Raw genomic sequence first — 22,717 nt, 5'->3', positions numbered from 1 at the left:
TTTTAATAAAGAGATAAATTCCCAAAGTATTAGCGGGTTTGCAAACAGAAATTAAAGAGAAAAGTCAGAAATTTGGGTCCTTAACTTTCTGTAAACTGTAAGTGTGCTAAGAATTAGCTTAGCTGCCCCCAAAGTCCACTCAGATGTGGAGGAGAAGGACAAATACACAAGGAGGAATGTCCTAGAGAGCAGAGTAAGGCCGGAAGTGAGGGAGTTCATATTTGAACAATGATCTGAAAAAATTGAAGGACAAGCTCAGTGGATAAGTGGGAGAAGAACAGAATTACAAGCAAATGCAAAGGCCCTGAGGCAGGAGTATGCCTTGGACCTTCAAGAAGCCACAAGGATGCTAGTGTGGCTGGAGTGGTGGGAACAAGGGGTGGAGGGGTAGTAAGAGATGACATCAGAGAGGGAGGGCAGATGGGCATTGGGTTCCTGGAGGATACATCACACAGAGCCTTGTAGGTAATTTTGAAGATGCTGGCTCTTATCCTGAATGATTTGGGAAGCCAATGAGGGCATTGAGTGTGTGAACAGGGACATACTCTGACTTATGTTTTTAAAAGGATCGTTCTGGTTGCTGGGTTGAGAAACAAAAAACAAAGAGAGGGAAGGATGTAAGTGTGAAACCAGCCAGGCGTCTATTGAAGTAATCCAAGCAAGAGATCATTCATTTATTTACTCACCGAACAATTAGTTTTTAGCCACCTCCTAAGAAGACATTACTGGGGGTAATGTTTCCTGTATCACATTGATTGTGGGAGATTTCCCTTAAACAATGCTATGAGATACAAGATTAAATGTGGTAATATGTCGTGAGATCTTTGAGCTCCAAAGGTTTGAAAAATCATGAGAAAATTTTTTGTTCTTGACTTTTGAGGGAATTTATAATAAAAAACTTTTGGCTTATGAATTTTGGGAATGAAAATAATATGTTTTAAGATCATATGACATCTTCCTTCTGTCATTTGTTAGATCACACAGCAAGAAATTTTTTAATGTAAATCTCTTTCCTACCAGGAAGTTTAAGCTGTGAACAAATGCAATGTGTGATTCTAGATTAGATCCTGAATTAGATAAAAAAAGATCTATGAAAGATATTATCGAAACGATTGGCAATACTGGAATATGAACTGCAGGTTAGATAACGGTATTGTAGCCAAGTTGAATTTTCTGAGTTTTATAACTGTACTGTGTTTACATGAGATAATATCCTGTTCTTAGGAAATGCACACTGAAGTATTAAAGGGACACACGCCTAGTGAAGAGGCATGGTGTATGCAACTCACCCTCAAATGATTGAGAAAATTTGCATAACGCACATATGTATGTACATACACACAGAGGTTACATATGAATATGTGTGTATATATACAGATGGATGTATATGTATATAAATGTGTGTACATATGCATATACACATGCATATATGTGAACAAATATGACAAAATATTAATAATTAATGCTTCTAGATAAAGAGTATACCAAGGCTGTCTCTATTATTCTTGAAACTTCTCTAAGTTTGAAATTATTTCCGAAAAAAAGTTTTTAAAAGGTTTTATAAACACTCCAATGTCACGTTTACAAATAATCAGTAAGTTGTAGAGTCCCCTTTCCAAAGGAAGTAGAAATATTTCCATGACAAAGGACATCACAATTTTCACAGGAAAGGAAGGAGGATTCTTAGTCTTCTCTGCTTGAATACTTTCTTTCTCAGCCAGAGTTGATAAACCTTCTCAGAATCATTTCAACCATTTGACATCACTATTTCTCAAACTTAGCTGCAGGTTAGAATAACGTGAAAAGCTTGAAAGGTGACTGATGCTTGGGTCCTACCTCTAGAGATTTGGATGTCTTGGGTATAGGCAGGTGATAGAGGTGGGCTGGGCATCAGGATTTTTTAAAACCCCCATGTGATTCTCCTGTGCAGCCAATTTGGAGAACCCACTGATCTGCGCCATATTATTTCCTGCCCTGAGCTGAACTCAGAGCCTGCCGGGGTCCAAGGTGGGCAATAATCCCCCAGGTTTCTGACCTCATTCTTTGGTTGCAGCAAGTACCTTTATTCGATTGATGGCTTTGTAGTGTACACCTGGGATGCAGGACTAAGAGGGTGTTTGGAAGTATCCTTCCTGGAGGTCCTCAAGCATCACTGAAGACCACCCATTTGTTCCAGGGTTTTTACAGCCAAGCTCATCCCCAGGGGAGTGGGTGGGGACTGCCGGGCATCGCTGTGGGAAGATGGCCTCCTGAAGAGCAATGGTAGGGGGCTTTTCTTTCAATTGACACCCCAGTTCTATCCTGAAAGCCTTGGCCTGCTTCTCTAACAGCCCAGAAAATCCAGGGGCAGCATGTAACACTTGTCTGCATCTTAAACTGGAGATCACAGGACAGGTCCCTGAACAACAAGCACAGAGTGGTCGAGCGGGGTGTCCCCAAATACTTCCTGCTGCACAGATATGCTTTTAGTTATTTCTCCCCTTTAAGTCGCCCTTCTACATTCTTCCAGAGAGAGTTTTTCCCCCCCCCCACCGGCCTTGGAATGCCAGTTCGGAAAGGCCGCTGGCATCTCGGAAGGCACTGCTTTTTTCATCTCTAAGCGCTCCTGCCTACCTATTTAAATACACATTTTCAAAGCAATGGGAGCAAGTTACTCATTCAAATGCTGTTAACAAATAACAGGATTTAAGTGTGTAATAGGTAGCTACTCAGCTTTGAAAATTTGCCCTGAAGAGTTAAAATTTCTGCTTCACTGGAAATGGGGGTGGGGTAGGGGTGGGGAAATGTCCTTGTGGGAAGAATTTCCAGCCCCTGGAATTTTATGTCTGATCTCCCTCCCCTGCATCTGAGCTGGAACTCAAGATCTAGCTCGAGATTGCAGGAGAGGGTGGGCTGGGAATAGTTCTGGGGCCTGCAGGTGTTCAGCCCTATGCACCAGCAAGGGCTGCTCTCCCACCGCATGCCAGCAGACACCCGCAAGGACTTGCCGGAGTCCATGTCAGGGGAGTCGGCTTGTAAATTACTCTCTAGAGCATCATTTTAGGTTGGATGGGATCACAGAGGGCAGGGTGAGGAGGTGCTGCAGCCCAGGCTTCAGGTAGAGGGCTTCTCGGAGGAAGTCCATCCAGAAAAGGCTAATGGTGCAGTGACGACATGCCATAACTTCCCAGCAAACTCAGGCTCTTTCTCATTGCAAATGCTGCCTTCAAAGAAACTAGGAGCCAAAAGCTGAAAGACTGCGCCCTCCTCTCCTACCTTTAGTATAACTGCCGCTTTTTCTTTTAAGAACTATTTCCTGAAGTTCTACACTGCAAGACATCATATACTACATTACCCTCTAGGGAGGGTGCAGGGGCTGGTCCACAGAGTACATGCTCAATAAACTTCAGTGCTCTTCTGTGGTTTAAGAAAATATGCAGTCCCTATGCAGCCCCCCAGGGTAGTATTACGAGGTAAACTGTGAGTCCTAAATTGAGGTTAGGAATAAGGCAACAAAGATGGTAAGAATGTGAAGACTACACATTAAGGCAGGAAAGAGACCTCACCTGTGTTGGTCAATCACCAAGGATTCTTAATTTGGCTCTTCTGTGGACAAGTCCAAGTTTAAAAGAGTACTCATGGTATAGGAGTTCAGAAAATATTTATTGAAAGAAGAAATGATGATAAATTAGAGGCGGGAGAGGGGTTACCATTAGCCTGGCAAGAGGCAGATGAAAAGGACTTGAGTTTCCACTTTAGGTGACTCCTGACCCTGAAGGCAAAGGGCTATCTAGAATGCAGCTCGAATCCCCTTGGATCTTCATGGTATTGTGGAGGAGGGGAGAAGGAGGAGAAAGAGGCTGAAGGAGAAAGAGTAGGAAGAGAGGAGTCAAGGGTCAAGTTCTCAAGTTCTCCTTTTGTTCTGGCAAGAATAGCAGGATCTTCTCAGGAGAAATTCAGTCCCCTTACACATCCCTTTCCTATGGATTAGACTTCGTCAGGCTCCTCAGCCTGCCCCAGGCCACCCACGACTAGGACTCAAAGATTATACCTTGAGAGTGAATGCATTCAAGACCCAACCCAGTACTTTACATATCTCACCTCCAAATCTAGAAATCAATGCTTTTGCTCCTTTTGAGCCTACAACTTGGCTTTCTTCGAATAAACTCCCTTTCAAAGTTCTTGTCTTAGATCCATTTGACATTTTTGTGATAATATTTCAACTGCATTTGCATTTATCTATTGATTTTCATACCCAACCTCATTCCAAGGAGGATTAGAGGTGGCTTCTAAAGTTTCAGTATAGTAACTACTTTGATCAATCTAGCTTTCCACCCTCCTTCGAAACCTAGCCACAAAATATAGATGATCTTTCTAGTTTAATTGTAAAACAATGTAACAAAACATCTTGGAAATCTGGTTCCAAGTTTTAAGATACCTGCAGTTTACTTAGTATCCCAAGAAGATTCAGACAGTATTGGGCATCCTGGTCACGGAAAACTACTAGTGTTGTGGGTGATATGGGTGAGCTGTGTGTTGAAGCCCTTTGAGACATCCAGGCTCCCCCCAAAGTATGGCTCTCCCCAATAAGATGCTGATCTTGGTGCTGGAGTTTGGATTTAGAGTTTGGGACATACAGAAGAATGGCCTCCCTGATTCTCTTCTCTTTGTTAGGTGCAAAGGAAAAAGAGGGAAAAAGCTTGTGCTGGAGAGAGGTGTTTTGTTCAAACGGAAAGGAAGGGCGTTGGAGGAGAGTTTTTTCCTCTCTTCGAGGAGCCCCTGTCGTGCCCCTGAGCTTGCCGGCTCTAGCCTTTTCCCAGCCACACTTGCATCCTGACGGAAGGGAGTCAAATGATCCCAGCTGGACCTGTAATCCTTTGCTAAAAGGCCTCTTGGCCCATGCCCAGCTCAGCAGGGGAGGGTTCAGCTTTGTCTGTGACAGGCTTGCTGTGTGGGGTCTCACCCTTAGGGACTTCCACCTCGTGGGAACCTAGCAGTCACCCCTCTCCACATTCACAGAGTTTGCTTTTGGGGGTTGAACCGGTCTTGGGTCTCTGGTATCACCTCTGTGAAACTCAAGAAAACCCCTAGGCAGCTTCACCCCCGGGGCGGGGGGTAGTGTGGGAGGGGATAAGGAGCAGAGCCCTCTCTTTCTGCCAGGGCCACATCTGTTCTCTCCTTACCTCAAAGGACCAAAGAGAGAGAAGTGGGGATAATAAAGGGCATTTAACGAAATTTTTGTTGTGTATAAATTTAAAATAGATACTTTTCTTCTGACAACATCTGAGAGAGCTTACAGAAAACACAACACAGGAGAAGGTATTAAAACATAAATGAAGTAACCGCTGTGGCCAGAGCAGAATACTTGCTAGCAAATACCAGACTGAGCACGGAGGAGGGAGCAACCCAAGAGCTTCCTTTTGTGAGTCCAATCAACACTCGGCATCCATCATCCTATTCATTTTTCACAACACTGTGATAGCAAATGTTGTCACCGCCGTTGACAAATAAAGACATTGAGGCTCAGAGAATGAAGTAAATTGTCCAAAGATTCAACAGTTAGGCAGTGGTAGGATCAGGCTTTGAATCCGAGCTGGGTGATTCTAGAGCCCTCAGCTCAGCTACTGCAAAGTACTCCCGCTCTGTACTGTTACCACCCTGAACCATTCTCTCCTGCTTTCCCGAGCCACTAAGGCGAAGCAAGATATACACAGGCCAGCTGAACCTCACCCCTCACTCAGATCGGCTCAGGAGCACAGTGTTGGCCGTTCGAATTGTGAATGTCCATCCGTGAGGTGGGCACTGCCTTTCACACCTGGTACGCTGCTCTCGTTTGTGACTGTCCCCCAGGCCTGGTATCTGCGATCTCTGGACGACAGCATTTCTGTTGACTGAAAAATTCCAGTTCTGTCTTACTTTGACACTAGCGTTAATTTGGGGCTTGCCTTCGGAGGTCACAAAGTCCTCCAGGTAGCTTCTACATTTAATCTGTTTATAGAGAACTTTTATAACATGATGGGGATGTGAGAGAGTGCTCACCCATGGCAGTTTTCATCAGGTTTGAATCAATGCTGAGCTCCTCTTTACAATAACAGGGCTTTAGAGGAGAGCAGAGTGAGCTGTTGGATTATAGTAGAAAAGAAAACAAGTTTTAAAAAGTCCCTTTTTGTTTGTTTTTTGAGAATGTCATAGCCCTTGGGTAAATAAGAGTTTTTCTGTTCTATGGCATTACCGTGGGAACTTACGTCAGGTGGAAAGTTATATCAGGTACATTTTTGAGTCCAGTTTCCCATCGTCTGTAAAATACAGACGATGACACATAGATTAGAGGCAATCTAAGAAAGACAAATCCCCATGCTGCGCTCCATGGAAGGCTCTTCGTTATATAGGTCTGGCTCTGAGCAGAAGCACTGTGGCGTGTAGCAAGCACTACGTCCCTGCTGCTGGGTGTGCTCTGGCACTGCTGGAAGGAACTGCTCTAATTCGACGTGGACAGACAGGCTTCACAGGTGTAGCAAATGCCCCACGCCACCTCACATGACGTGGGCCTCGGGAGTGTAGAGTTTCTGGTTTTCAATGACAAAGAGAAGCAGACAACCAACAGCACTCCTACGCCTGTCGCCCACCTTCCCCCAAAATAAACATTCAGAAAAATCTACTCTAAACCCTTAGTGCTCCTGGACCAGAAGCCCTTGAGTGGCAGCTTGCTGCCCTCTGCTGTCCACCTGGAAAACACTCTGGATGCTTTGGGGAGTGCTGCCTGCCTTAAACGGAATCCCAAGGAATTGGACTTGTCCAACCCTTCTCCAAGGTTGGGGTAGTACCAGGACCGGCTATGTAATCTGAGGGGTCCAGCGAAAAATGCGGGGCACCTTGTTAGAAAGTGTATTAAGAATTTCAAGACGGTGACCACAGAGTATTAAAACCAAGTGAGGGGCACTACCGAGGGCGGGGCCCTGACCAGCTACATGCGTGGTGCGCCCATGAAGCGGGCCTTCTCACTGTAATCGCACATTAGACTTCTGGACCTATGGAATGGTCTCAGCAGTTCCCTGAGGAACTGAAATTTAGTAAAACATGTTTGGGGAGAACAGGTAGAGCAAAGGGCCTCTTCTAATACACCAGCCTGGTAGCTTGGGGGGGGGGGCGGGGCGAGGATGGAGGGGGGTGTTGGGGGAGATGTAAATTTCTCTTGGCTATAATGTTGTAATACCACAAATCTAGTCCCTTTTTGTTTACTGTTGGAATTTGAGGGAGATAATAATATTAACAATAATAATAATAAAGAAGAAGAAGAAGAAAAACAGCATGCCTCACCTTGGCCTTGGAAACCCATTCAGACTCAGGAATTAGACTGAGATTCAAATATCAGTTTTATTATAGAACAGGCAATATTGAAGGACAGAGCTTACTTATAACTAAAGAATGTGCTAAAAATTCACTCCTGAATTCCACCAGGAGAGATCCACCCAAATGAGAATGCGGACCAGCTGCTGTCACCTGCTAACCAGGTGCACTTCCATGGGGAGAAGTAGGGGATAAAGCAAGATGCCAAGAGAAAAATCCCTCTCTATGGAAACCAGAGCAGTGAAGAGAAAGTGTTCTCCCCGTATTTGTCAGGCACCAACTCGAAACCACTTCAGGTATTTACAACAAAGGGCTTTTGATGCAGGAATTGGTTTCACAGGTGGTGGGGGTGCTGAGAAGCTAAAGCCCAAGATTAATAGGAACAGGAAGTTGCTCCTACTTTTATGAAGGAGCAAAGGATAAGGTGGTGTTCTCAGATCCCAGGGCCAGATCACTGGTAGAAGCTGAAACCCTGTGGGTCCCTCATATAGGAGCTACAGCCATGAAGGAACTACAGCCACTGCTCTTCCTGAAATGGAAAACAAACAAACAAACAAACAGGGAGCAATGTCCTGTCTCCTTCCTTCTTTCCACTGTTAGTCTCCTACCAGTACCTTCCATCAACCCCACTCAGCTGAAGGTAGCTGACATAGGAGCCTGGGGAAAACCACCAGTGGGTGTCAGTTCCCCTGCAGTCGGCAGAGGGGAAAGGCAAGGAATGGATCTGAGCACAGACAGGCTCAGAACCAGAGCACTCCCTTGATGGGCACAGACTCAGGGGGCCCACAGCCTATTGGCTAAAAGGTAAATTCTGCCCCATTACTTGACGCCTGACCACTTCATAAACCACATTCCCTGCTACTCTCCTTTTCTTGTCCTGTCAGGTTATATCATACTCTTAGGCTCTTGGTCTCGCTTGCTTTTCCTGGAATGTCCTTTGCCCGCATCATCTCCCTCTCCTCTTCTCCTCCTGCCTTCCTTTATCCTCATTTCTCCTCCACCCTGCATTCTCTTCACTCCATGCTTGTCCCCCATTCTCTTCCCTTCTTTCCTATCCTTCATTTCCTTTTCCATTCCTTCTCCCTTCCCTTCTTCTCTCGTCTTTCCTGCCTATTAATGCGCAGATTGAAGTCAAGATCTTTGTGTATATTAGTTGTTACTGTTTTCCAGTAAATATTTCTTAAAAATATTAAAACGTATTGTAAGCACTGACCCCTCCACTACCCCCCCCCCACACCTAGGAAGCCCCAAATCCATATGTAATCTATTAAAATCAGTTGGCACTTTCTTTATCAAGCCACTAGATGTCATATTGATTTCATGGCAGAATCGAGAAGCCCACACAAGAGCTCAAAACCTGCCCCCCCCCCCAAAGAGCATCGTAATATTTGCCCTTAAACATCGCAGTCAGATTTCTGTTTACAGTAATGATTGAATTAGATTTTACTGTATGGACATAACAAAATGGAGGCACTGAAAGCACTGGAGAGCAAGCATATTTTGGTGGGAAGTAAAAGAAGTTATAGAAAATGAGCTCCCCATTTATGCTGTTTTTAGCCAGGGGCCAGGTGCGGGCCGTGTTATGCAGGCTGGTGGTGGTGCTGGTGGAAAAACAGCTGTCTTTTGGGCCCAGGGAAATAGAACACTGAGTGCAGGAAAATAGAGCTGCAGCTGCCAAAGGGAGGAGAGGGAGTCCTGGAAGAGAAAGAACAAGAAAGTGAATCCCCAAATTCTTTCTGTTCGTATCTCTGGCTGACCGCCGGGCCATGAACACACAGAGCAGAGGCACAGCATTTCAGCTAAAGGATCTGAAAGAGACCGGAGCTGCCACCCAAGAAAGTTTGTTGTTAAGAATTCAATCAAGAAAAACACCTGCTAAAATGAAGTAAAATAACAGAGAAAAATGTCACTTAATGTTAATAATACATACAATCCAGTTACCTAACGTATGAAGAACCAAAAAAAAAAAAAAACAAAAAAAAACATGAGACCCATTCTCAAATGACAAGACATTAGGCTAAGTGAAAAGAATCAAACACAAAGAACTACATGCTGTACGTTTTTATTTGCGTAGAATTCTAGACAAGGCACAGGCATGGAATGCAGATCTGTACTTGCCTGAGGCTGAGAGCCAGGGGAGTGGACTGCTTGCAAAGGGGTATAGGAAACTTCTGTGGTGATGGACATGTGACAGTTCTTGATTGAGGTGATAGTTCTACAGCTCTATACAATTGCCCAAACTCAACAAATTATACACTTAAAATGAGAGGACTTTACTCATTTTATACCCTAATTGGAGAAAAATGAAAAAAATCACAGCCAATGAGCTCTTCCTCATGACAGCAAGATATTGGAACATATTTCAAGTGTCCTGCGTACTCATATCATGGTCCATTATATAAATGAGTCAACTTATTTTTTAATTCTACTGTTGGACATTTGCAAAGTTTTTTCCTTTTGATTGGATCAATGGGGCTAAGACATTTTTGTACAAATCTGTGGAGCACTTTTGCAAGTATTTCTTATAAACTGAGGTATCAATTTCATTGGGTTATAGAATATGTTCACTTTTCGAACATCTACAAGCATGTACGAAAACCCCATTGCTCCACCTCTTTACCTATACTTGGTATGATCAGATTTAAAAATTTTAAATCTGTTGGACTAATTTCACTTGAACTTGCATTTCCGATTACTAACAGAGTTGAAATTTTTTTTCATGTTTATTGGCCATGCAGGTTTGTTTCTTCAGTGGAAAAACTTTGGGCACATCATGAGAAGCCAAGGTTTTTTGAAACAGAGACAATGATGCTGGGAAAAATAGAAGGTAGCAAGAAAAGAGGAAAACCGAACCTGAGAGGGACTGACTCCATAAAAGAAGCCATAGACACAAGTCTACAGGAGCTGAGTAGGGCTATTGGAGACAGGACATCGTGGACACCACTCATTCAGTGTCCCTAGAAGTTGGAACTGAGTCAATGGCATGTAACACATACCCCTATAATTCAGGATTTAATATCCAGGCAAAGACACTAGGGATCCTCCTATGTCAGCCAGATGATGTGCTGCTAGGCTGCTCCTATAAGCTTGGAGGGAATAATGGGGTAGAGTAAATGAAGTGGAGGTGCTTGAATTGCCTTGGCAGAGTTCAGAAAGTTCAAAGGCAATGCTATGGGGATGGATTTATAATTCAAGACACACCACCTTTGTGTCCCAGGAGGACAATGAGACACTTTCTTCACTAAAACAACAGTGTATGCACTAGTGAATGGAGCGCCCGCATTGCGGAGAAACTCAGTGCTGGCTGCAGGCCAAGGGTGGTGACAGGGGATACCGACATGGAATTGGGTGCCCTTGTGTGAATGGAGATGATAGGATTCTGGAACAGCAAAGACAAGGTGGCAACAATTAGCTGTCAGAAGCAAAGCAGTAATTACCACGCTAGATAGCAAGGAAGGACAGGCAATCAAGGAGCCTGGCACCACAGGGATCTGTGGAGATGGCTAGAACACGGTGATATAGTCAAGACAGATGGGTACCCATCAAAAATGTTCCTTGACTGTTCTAATCATAATATACCATGACTGGGTAAAAAGATATCAACTGCCACAATGAAAAATCACTATCTTTTACTCACTTTCCCAGAACTAAGCCCATTGATCAAGGCGGAGGCTCGAACTCTTGAGGACGGATACTACAATGCCACAGACTATCAAACGGATCTGTATATACACTGGGTAAAGGGAAACATATCTTTTTAGGATTATTGGATGCAGGACCTTGCTTTTTTGGCTTAGGATGGGGATTAGCAATTTTTTTTTTGTTTCTATAAAGGGCTAGGTAGTAATTATTTTAGGCTTTGTAGGCTATAGGATTTATTACAACTAATCAACTCTGTCATTGTAGCATGAAAACAGCCATGGTAATAAGTAAACAAATAGTGGCTGTGTTCTAATAAAACTTTATTTACAAAAACAAACAACAGGCTAGATTTTGGCCCATAGGCCAGTTTCTAGACCTTTGGCTTTGAACAATTTTTAAAAAAGTTTTATGAGCTTGAAAACAATGTATTGTTTCTAGTTGTTGAGTTCATTACCTTGTGTCTTATGAATTAGAATAGCACATTTTCAAATCCTCTATGTTCTACATTTTTTTTGGTCTGCTTTATCCATAAATGAGTTATTTAAAAATGTCCCAGTATGGTCATGAATGTCAAATTTTGCTTTGCAAATTCAAAACTATGTTGTCAGGTGCATATACTTTAGTCGTTATTCTTCCTGGGTAATTGAAACTTGTATCATTTTAAAGTAATCGTGATTGTAGACTTAATTTTTTTCCTAGAGAATAATTTAGCTACATTGGCTTTCTACTGTGTTTTGGTGGTATACTTTTTATCCTTTATTTTCAGTCTTTCTGTGCCTTTGTATTTTAGTTTGTTCCTTATCATTAGCACAGGACGCAACTTTTAAGTCTGAGCTTCATGGGAGCCAAAGCAAATGACAGAATGTTTACTAAAGAAAATACAGTCAGGTTGTTGGCAGCCTATTTGCTAGTTACAACCTAGATAAATTTGACACGTGGGGCATTAAACAGAACAAGGTGTCTTCAAAGACAATTAAAAAACTCTAAGGTGTCACAGACTTATACAACACTTTTTTTTAATTGGAATTATATCAGTTGCTCACTGATGACTTAAAAGCTAATTTGGCTTTCAATAAGTAGTAGTTATGCTTATTACTGCCCTGTAGCTGTAAGGCAGGAAGAGATGATCAGGAGCTCCCAACAAAGTTGCTTATGCCCTGATCTTAATAATAAACTTTACCCTTCCCTTTGCTCCTTCGATCTCTTTACTCAGTGATGTTACCTAGTATGTCACCCTCTGCTGAATTCAAGTTGATTGGAGATGCAGGCACTAACAAAAGTTCTTTTGGATGTATTAAAGCACCTTGCTTTAGAAGGTAGAGGGCAAACGGTGCCATACAGCCAGAGGTAGAGCCACAACTATGAGGGAGGGGAGCTTCTCCATCTCTAAGCTGTCACTGGCTTTTATGACCCTAACAAGGGCTTAACTTCAGTGAGTCTTAATTTCCTTATTGGAAATGATTCCTTTATCTCAGAGTATGTGGAATATAGAAAACAGCGATTATAAAAGTGCCTGTCATATCATAAGGCCTTAGCAAAATGTTCTGTAGTTCCCGTCTTTCTGCCTTGAGTGGCTCACTAGACAAGAGCATGCCTCTCAAATTGTAGCCAAGTGGAAAAATGTCTCTTCAAAGGAGCCGGAATGTTATTTCTTCTCTGTTCAGTGCCTCTTGGGATTTGAGGCAGGCTTTACTTCAGATTTTAAAGAAAAGGGGATAAGCAAGATTATCTGAGGTCTAGTTCAAACTGAAGGATCCCAGGGTGCACTCAGTCCTATTGTCAGAAGCCCAAGGTCATCGTTGTTTAAGAAAGTTCTCCCCATCTTGAATCTAGATTTCTCCCCCGGCCTTGATCTGCTTCCACGAATTCTCAGTGAACCAAAATGCAAGGACCAAAAGCCCAGTCTTAAGAGCCAGAGTGACCTCTTCAAAGGTTCACTGCTCACCAGTTATGACCTTGGATGACCTATCCCTTCGGAGCCTCAGTTGTGGTGTAGTAATGTCACTGTCATTGGGACTTTTGTGAGAATCAAAGGAAACAATGTATACATCAGACCAACAAACTTGGCCCAGTGTCCATCACGTAGGAAAAACTTAGTGAATCCAAGGCTTCGTTACGCATGTGTGCTGCACACCTGAATCACAAATCCCACAGTGATGCTGAGGACAGGGGCGAGGGGTTACAGCTTAATGTGCAACCCTACTACGAAGTGTAGAAGCATTGTGCAGGTAAGAACCATGCTGCATTGCGTGCTCTACCCCTGGTTCCTGGCACGTACCCAGCAAGTTGGTCACAACAATCACAAATGCTCAGTGGCTGGGTCGTGTGCTTTTTGGTTCTCCAAGGCCCTACTTGGGGACCATGAACCATGGGACTTGATTTCTTAGGATTGCCTGGGATCCACAGGAAGCTGTTCTGCAAAACTTACGTCAATTTTAATGAAGCACTAAAGAGACACACCAGGCAGACAGGCTGACTGACTTGTGGATGTTTTTAAGAAACTTGGCTCAACGTAACACCTAAAGTTCCAATTACTGAGCCCGATGGACACTGTCAAAAGGATCGTGGCTTCAACCCCCTTTACTTTGTCCTCAGAAAATCACCCACGACACAGAAAACGCATTTCATTTTCAACAACATACACTTTTGCAGATAAAAAAGGTGACCCACACTTTCATTTTCTTTATTTTTCATTGATACCGTATGAATACAAAGTTTCTAGAAAGCTACAAAATGTCTACCACTTTATCAAGAAGGCATCAAAATGTGTCACTTTGCAAAGACATGAAAACACCTGCGGGAACTGACACAAAAATAGCATTTTTAGAGTGATGAAATAATTGCACTTAACTGTCATGGATATTAAAGTTATCACACATATGTACCGCGAAAGCTAGAATACATTTTTTTTTTTTTACAAAGCACTTTATAAAAAAATTCTCTGCACACAAATCCTATAATTTTCATATAACTATCATACTAAAGATAAATTCACTTTAAAGCCAACACTTAGAACATTTTTAAACAAAAAGGTACCAGTACCTAAACACAGACGTTAACAAATACGAGAATACTGTACTGCCAAGAGGTTTAACCAAATGCCTTTTAAAAGTTTCTGCAAATAGGTTACAAAAACGTGTGAGAATTTGACCCCACCCCCCATCTCTCCAATCTACCCAAGAGAAACCTTATTACCCAAAGGCAGTTTCTGTAGCCCACTCCCAGCAGCAGTACAATATCAAAGGAACCACTGACCAGATGAAACGCTTACATCACAAGTCCATTTTATACATGTGACATGAAGACACAGACCGTGAGAATCCCATTAAGTCATTTAGAATGTGAACAAACACACGTGGCAAAAACTGATTTACATAAAATTTAAGCATATTAAAGAATTAAAGGCTATTCAGGTTTCTTTTTTAAGTGTTACAAAATTTTTTTAGTCGTTTTTCAGGCACATACTGTTTTAGCTTTTACTTTTTTCTTTCTCTGCAGTCATGAGCCTATTGAAAAAGGCCTATAGAAGTGAATCTTTCAAGGAGGTAACAGGGAGATTTTTTTTTTTTCCAAGAAGTGCAGTTAATATCTAATTTACACAGTGAAACTAATCACAGAAAATGACTGATGTGAAAAAAATCAGAGACTGGTTTCCAATTGACTTACGCCTAGATTCCGTCAGCCTCTCTTAGAGAAAGGGGAAGAAGAAACAACCTCGTAATGGAAGCCAGACATAAGAGAATCACCCCGAGAGGTGGAATCTACTAGAATCTGACCCCGTTGGATGAATGAGTGGGAAACATAAGTGCCGTTTCAAATACCAAAATAATGTAGTGTGACATATGACTGACTCAATGCAAATTCACAGAGAATAAAACAAGTTACGGCTTAGAAGTAGGACAATAAATACATATTTCATCTTATTTATGGTGCATGACTTCGGTGAAACTATCCTTTGCAATGCAAAAAATTTTAAACATATACCCTTCATTCTTAATGATATAAGCAATAAGTTTCTGAGAGAAAACTATTGCCAAACAAAGCACAGTAACAGTTGAAAAGAGAAGAGGAAACAAGCATTTGACTAATTTCTTCCAAGTGTGTGGTACAGTATACTGACAGGGAGGGGTTGCATTTGAGCAGTTAACCATAACTCGAGTGATTTTCCTTTTCATCTGATTTTTTTTTTTTCTCTTGTAGAAATTCTACAAAGACTCACAACTTGGTGTGGATAGAAATCACTCCTGAAACTTCAGAGCCCAGAGAGGGTATTCATAAAGATGCTAGGTAGAGACAGACGGAACACATGCATTAAGAGTTCGGAGGCTAACTTTCAAAGATGTATGAAGTCATTTTTAAGTCTATACTGGTAAAAAAACAAACAAGCAAACAAACGAAAACTTTTTTCCTTGGCTTTTGTTTGGCTGGTGTTTTTGCATTCTTGTCCTTTTCACTCCTCTTCCTTACCTCTATCAGCTTTCCCAATTTATACAAGGTTTTGACGAAAGCCAACTCGAACTTTAAAGAATGGCCCTTTTGAGGGCTGGAACATTCTTTGAAAATGCCGAATTGTGAAGGGCGCTCTTTGGAAGTTTCCCACAGCACATTCACACACAACACTCAGAGTCCACATTTTCGCCCTAAGAAGAACACTGCAATTGTCATGACCCTAACTCATTTTTGTTCTGCACTGTCATCTCAGTTTGAGGCTTCCAACTTTCAAAATGGTATCATTGTGTAAACCAGATAAGTGCGCACTGTCATCTGAATGGTAAAGAAAGCCTCCACAGAGACTGGACACGGACATCAGAAGGACAAACCTGTCCACCGGCTGGGAGTCTGTTGTTTGTGTGGAAGTTCCCTCACGCGGATGCAGGGCTGGGTGACGAGCGGCGATGACACCCTGGGTCATCGGCACACACCGACAGAACAGTTCCTGGCTCCCTCCCGCTGCAGTGTGCTCCTGATGAGTGGTGGCGGGGGCCCTCCTCCCACGGCAGACAGACTCCCAGCAGGCGGGGTCCACGCCGTGCTCTTGCGAACAGAGGCCTATGGTTGGTTGCTCATCCCGGTAAACCAAAGGCATTACGGTGATCTCAAAATATTTTTGGTCTCTCTACAAATTATCATTATTGTGGCAGCACTTTTCTAAGCCGGAATCTCAAACCAAAGGCACTTTCATGCTAGAGTGCAGAAGATTCACAAATAGCTAAGTATTTGGTCGTGAATTTAAAAGGCAACATTAAAAGTACAATTTGCTTTTCATAGTAAACTATGAAGTTGCAAAACCTTTCGTTTTGGTATATACATTTGAGGGTGTGGTCAAAGAACTTAGGTTCAGTTTCAGATTTTAGACCAACTAGTCAGTTTCCTAGAAAACTGGAGAAAAATGGGCTTATGAAACAAAATAAATTTTTTTGCTTGTTCTTTTTAAAAAATGTCAGGCCAATTAGTAAATGGACATTGAGAACTGGAGTGAGAAAAGGCTGGCGGCACGACTAAGGTATCACTAAGGCACTGCTTACGGGAACGCTTTGGCAGCTCTGAATTTAAAACTTCCTAAAAAAGTAACAGTAGTAAGAGAAATGCTTCCAGCTTACAAAAGGGCTCACAGTTCCGAGGCAGCCTTTTGCACTGCATACCCTACACGCAACATCTCACAGATTTAAGGCTTTTCAGAAATGACATGTGCAGGGCTTTGCCACAGAAACATCAACATAAAGAAATGAGCAATGCAGACGTATCCTCTTAATGTCACAGGTGTGAACACCAACGAACAAAACTGGTTCTATCCTTCATTAGGACAAGTGTAGTGTACCAGAGCATATACAAAATTATACAAATTATATGTACCTGGTTTGTAAAATTGACTGTCATATCATATGATTTAAATAATTTACGGTTGTACAAAAACAAACTGCTAAAGCCACTACAGTACTGAAACCTAAAGACTTGGGTTTTAAAGTCATTCGGGGAATGGTAACAACAAGTGCTTGGAACAGGGGCCTGTTTTTTTGGCTGGTCTGAGTGCAGGATATCGCTGCTGGGATGCTTAGAAAACAGACGTTTATTTACTCAAAGCCTGTGGCAGGTAAACTGTCCTCAGAGGAAGTGAAAAGGCTCATCAGCTTTCCTATCTGCTTGCCGATGCTCGGATAGCTCCAGCCAGACAAGACCCTCCAGTATGAGAAGCAGCAGCATCAGCATGGGGGTGACGCTGTCGTTCTGGTGGGGGAGGGTGGGTTCTTCATCTCCCTCGCTCTTCTGAACTGAACCTGTCCATTCATTTTATAGGGATCATCGAAGCGCGAGCACCAAAGAGGAACAACTTCACCAGCAGAGGCCGAAGGTTAAGTGGCAGGCATCCTAAAGCCTCACCTTTATTTCCGTCACTAACCAAGATGGGTGACTTTCTTCAAGTCACCTCTTCTCTGAGCCTCGACTTTCTCATCTACAAACTGAAGGAGAGTTGATTATGCTCTCTCAGCTTAATAAAGAAAAATTCTATCAGCTCTCTTTGGAACTAATCCTTCCCTCCTCCATCCTTGAAGATGAAAAGACATGTTCCGGAGGCTTCCATAAATCACAAACAGCACTGAGTGTAAGGCAGAAAGTAGAAGAATACCAGAGAAAATTTACTAAAATGATTAAAGGCTTGATAATGAGGCTCATGAGCTTACGGGAAATAATGAAAATAGCTGGGATTTTTTTTTTTTTTAACCTGGTAAACTAAGGGTTGAAGATTGAATCAGAAATGCTCTTTAAGTAGGTGTGAGTTGATCATAAGGATGATGGTGACCAGCTGTTCTCCATTTCCACAGGGATGAGTATAAGAATACTTACGGTAAGAGAGACTCTGTTGTGAAACAGAGGTTCTGAAATAGGGAGAGAACATTGACCCAGTGTCACTTGCATAATACTCCTACCTGCCTCTTGATGACCTGAAACAAGGAGAGAGGTTATCTTGGGGTGAAATGGAAGGGAAAAGAAAATCTCAAATATGGCATTTGTGACCTGTAAGATCTAGGGCAGTGGTTCTCAACTAGGAACAATTTTGCGCCCAGGACCATTTGGCAAAGTCTGAAGAATTTTGGATTGTGACAACTGAGGGAAGGGCTGGTACCCGCACACAGTGAACAGAGGGCAGGGATGCTGCTAAACCTCCTACAATGCACAGGACGGCCCCACGCAGCAGAGAATGATCTGGTATAAAATGTCAACAGTACTGAAGCTGACACTGGTCTCGGGTAGCCTGGACATTCTGGAATTTTAGGACATGTTCTTGAAGAAGTCCTGATTCCATTGCAGGTCTCTCGATAAGATGGAAAAGAATGCCAGCAGACCAGAGTTCAGTTGTTTAGCTATGCCATTTAGGCTGTGGAAAACGGGCCTTCAAATTCTCCAGTGAAAGCATGAGATGTCCCTGAATCAAATCTGGTAGGTGGTGGCAGTCACCAAGAGATAGAGCACCTGGGAGAGAACAGAGGACAGAGCTTTGGAAAGGCTTCTTTATGGTTTAGAAAGCTTTACAGACAAACGGAAAAGACTCTGCCATAAAGGATGAATGACTGAAGGCTGACTCGGATTAGATGCTAAACACAAATGCCAACCCAGGGTCTAATTTGGGAGAGACGAAGAGAGGACCAAGTGTCTGAGTGACTGGGCCCGTGGATAAGCTATGGAAAATATCTGCCCTGGAGAAAACTTTAGAAAAGCAAGACAAGAAGTAACTTTAAGAGATCTTAGGAGTGTTTTAAGAGCAAAAAGTAATCCTCAAGCTGGTTCATGTATACTGCCAAACTCAACTACAAAGGCATTTGGAGGAGAACACTGGCAGAGAAGCATCAGAGGTCCCAGTCTGGCTCTGAGTTGGCAGACCAGAGCCAACAGAACTACCCTCTAGCTGGTCTTCTTGGGTCTCAGCCTACTTGTGCTTTGGAAAGTAAATCCCAAGAGCCCTCCTGGCAGCACAGAAGAGCCCACTCCAGGGTGGGAATGTGAACCAGATACCTCCCTCTGTGAAGTTCTGAGACACGTAAGATCCTGATCCTGGAAAAGTGGGGACTCCCTTGAGGAAAGGAGCAAGAGAATCATTATAAAAAAGAGCGACCAAAAGAGGTCATAAATATGATGACCATGGAAGAAGGTTAAATGCTTGGGCTAAAGAGCAGATGGAAGAACAGACAACTGGGGCGATTTTTCAAGGGTCCACTTGGAATCAGAAAACAGATGGGAGTTTTTTTATGGAAGAAAGATGGGCGCCATCCTACTAGTTTATGTAAGAGATGCGCGTTCCAGATGGGGAAAGTTTTTCAGTTTCTCCTCTGATCTTCCCAGTGACCAGTGGCATGAATTCAGGAGAAGTCAGACTTGGCCCAGTGTTCTTCTGTTTGCCATTAGCCAGCCACACCCTCATGCTCAGAACCACCTGATACTAACCAATATACAAGCAGGGTCAGAGCAGTGAGACAGAAAAGAGAGTGTCTAAGTTACTTGGATGTGATAAAACAAAATTCGTATTTTTCTGGCTTGATGAAAAGTCTTGAGGTGTTTCCCATCTTCTAAAACTTATTTCATGTTCTACTGTATTAACATATTCCTAACAACTATTAAAACATCACTTTTCTCTGGGAAGTCAGGGGCATGCCCATTGGGGGTATTTCCCCAGTGAAGCACCCAAGACATGTGGCTACATCAAACCAACTCTGCCTGGGCTGTGCTTTGGAATATTTGGGTCAGAATGCTGAATCTCTCCTGGGAAAAGAACCTCTCAAATGAGCCTGGTTGTAAAGATCAGAGATAGATAGCTGAGCCACTTGAACCTCAGTCAAACAAGTACTGTGCCTTATTGAGAGATGACAAGAAAATGGATGTCCTTAGAGAATATACCTAGATCTACAGAAACAGGCTGAGATATATATATATATACACATATCAGCACCTAGCGAAATGAGTGACACTAAAATAGATGTTCAATAAATATGTGTTGAATAACTATCTATGTATATGTGTATATATGTATACACAAACACATAGATACACATATAGTCATAGCAAGTTAATATGCATATTGGATCACCAGAAATAAACATTTAGCCACAGGCTGGTGAGGATGTTCGTGAATTTCTGGAGAGCAGAGATGCTAAAACTGATGAGCCTTTTACTTGTTTGGTTGATGAAATTTTCTCCCAGCCACAGAATTTTCTATACTTTGCAGCTCACAGTGCAGTATTGATGCCAATTTTAATTTTTGTTATTAAATTTCAGTGGTTCAAATATTTACTCATCTTAATAAAAAATTTGGTTGTCCATATAAAATATAACTGCACACACAAGACTATAAACGTTGTAAGTTTAGATTTTCAGTATTTATCTACTTATTGCAAAAAGAGCCATCTTTTCTTTTTCATTAAATAATCAATCATCACATTAGTACAATACAATTTTATATTTTAAATATACTATATATGTTAAGGATAAGGGGTGAAGTTTTCTTCCTTTGTAATACCTGTTTAAGAGTTTAATGGATTAGGAGATTAGTTTTAACTTTGTGAAAAAAGTACAAATTTGTTTCATTAGGATATCTCTACCAAGCATTTAAGGCTATATTTTAACATTTGGTTTCAAAAAGAAAGAAAAGTTTCATTTAAAAAATAATTTAGTGAATTACATTCTTTCATAACTTCCACCCTAATTAGTTACAAAGATAAGTCTAAAGATTCTTAGTTTCATGTACTAATTTACATTTATATTTAAAGATTAATTTTACTTGTATCTTAAAACAAGAATTTTATATTGGAAAAAAAAAAGAACTAAATACATTTGTATAAAGGCTGTAAATGTCTCATGGCAAATGCTCTGTCTGAATATTTTCTACCACAATTAGAAACAGGTCTCTGCAGACAGAGACGTGGGTTCTTAAGGTTCACCTTTCCCGAGAAATTGTGGGCTGCAGATCTGAAGAACACATAGAAACAACTTGATTTCTCTTTTTACAACTGTACCAGAACTTCACAGCTACAATGATAGTATGAATACATGAAAAAAATGACTTCACTCAAACAGAATTTAGAAAAGTAGGGTGACCTCAGGGCCAGGGCACCACCCCTGCATGGTGAGGTTTACAGTCAGTCATTCAATAATGGAGAGAGTGTGTGTGTGTGTGCGCACATATGTGTGTGTGTGTGTATATACAGGTATCTATATATATAAATAACCATGTTCAGTCTTTTACAAGCCTGTAAATATGATGTTGTGCTCCATGTTCACTATTTGAAACTTCAAATACACAGGCCATGCAGAGGAGAGTTTCTTGTGTATCCCTGTTTGTTACCACCTGTTAAAAAAAAAGAGTATATATAAACACATACATAAAAACACACTACATGGATGAACACATTCCATCTCTGCATCATGACTATGATTTACCTGGAAAATAAAGGCCAGCAAGTGGATTATTAGAGCACTAAGTGGATTATTAGATAGCTGTCCAGCCTCACTCTGCCTCCTCTGGCATGAATTCAGGGTATCATGGGTTTGATTTGAAACCTATCTTAGCTGAGATATCATATGTAAGAAAGAACTTACAGACAGGGTCTCACCCATAATCTGAGCCAAAGAAGAACTAGTGTGGATTTTTGGAGAGGCTGATTTCTTGACAACAAAGACAATTTTCTATAATTCTGTCCCATGGGACTGTTATCTAGGCTGGGAATTGTCTCCTATCTTATTTCTAAACTTTTACTAAGTTTGTTTCACAATAGCTCCATGAGTGCTTTGCTCACCACTATTAACCAGCAGTGCCTGGATCAGTAAAACGCCTGCTGAGTAAAGAACCAGTGGTAGAATCATGTCGAATGGGTCATGCCTTACATTTTGAATTTGAGAGCCTAGTCCAGTCAATGGGGGCCTCAATCCCTGCATGAGTCAGGATGCTTTGCCCATTTAGTTTCCCTTACCCTTAAGGCATCCAAGTTTATGATCTCTGGCTAAAGAATATAGTCTCATAGTACTTATAAAATTTCCCATCATAGCAGTCTGTACCATCTGAAAGTACATATAGATTTGTATGAAATTCTCTAAACGCCCATCTCATTCAGTGTACTGTAAATTTCTGAAGAACAGGGACCACATTTCCTAGTTACTAGCTTAGTGTCTGGCACATAACAGTCACTGAATAAATATTTGCTGAATGAAAATTCACATACTAGCTAACATACATTGACTGTTTATGCATTTACTCAGTATTAAATGCTTTACATACATTGTCTCATATACTATTACGACGACTCTGTGTGCAGATGCTATATCAATCCTCCTCTGACAGAGAAGGAGGCTAGGGGGGTTAATTTGTTTAAGGATATACAACTGTCAACAAACCCAGATCTTCTGATTCTGAAGACCTTTTTCTTAACCATTATGTCATGCTGCTCTAGACAAATGAATTGATACAGTGATGAATTATCTACATTCTCCTCCCCGTCACTCTGGGCAATAAAGATTTTTTTCAGTACTGGTACCCACATGCTTTTCCAGTGTTACTTCCTGCCACTTTCCTCACAGACCGAGTACTCCAACTTACGGGTCTTTCATCTTTGGACTCTCTCTCCCTCATCCTCACATCCTCATGAATGCTATGTCCTGCTGCTTTTCCCTCCTGAATAGTGCTTGAATCCATCCTCTTTTCCACTACTCAAGTACCACAAACCTCACCCTGACTCCACCACCAGGGGCCACCCATGCTTGTCAC

General features: G+C 41.9%; 1 protein-coding gene across 12 annotated transcripts in view; it reads right to left on the bottom strand.

Annotated features, from left to right (window-relative positions):
• Positions 1 to 13,612: 13,612 nt before the first annotated feature.
• The window catches only part of TEAD1 (TEA domain transcription factor 1), a 248,626-nt gene continuing 239,521 nt past the window's right edge, over positions 13,613 to 22,717 (bottom strand). For 11 of the 12 annotated variants that reach the window (XM_036220453.1, XM_016135432.2, XM_016135433.2 and 8 more), the window contains one exon: positions 13,613 to 21,304. In XM_036220453.1, coding sequence (XP_036076346.1) covers positions 21,191 to 21,304 — 114 coding nt within the window. In that variant the 3' untranslated portion in view covers positions 13,613 to 21,190. The remainder of the gene's footprint in view (positions 21,305 to 22,717) is intronic. The other variant, XM_036220448.1, reaches the window with a different exon arrangement.

This window comes from Rousettus aegyptiacus, unplaced genomic scaffold (assembly GCF_014176215.1).
Source record: "Rousettus aegyptiacus isolate mRouAeg1 unplaced genomic scaffold, mRouAeg1.p scaffold_m13_p_5, whole genome shotgun sequence".
NCBI classification, from domain to species: Eukaryota; Metazoa; Chordata; class Mammalia; order Chiroptera; family Pteropodidae; genus Rousettus; species Rousettus aegyptiacus.
Note: the sequence above shows the minus strand (reverse complement) of the source record. Positions and strands in the feature narration are given on the sequence as shown.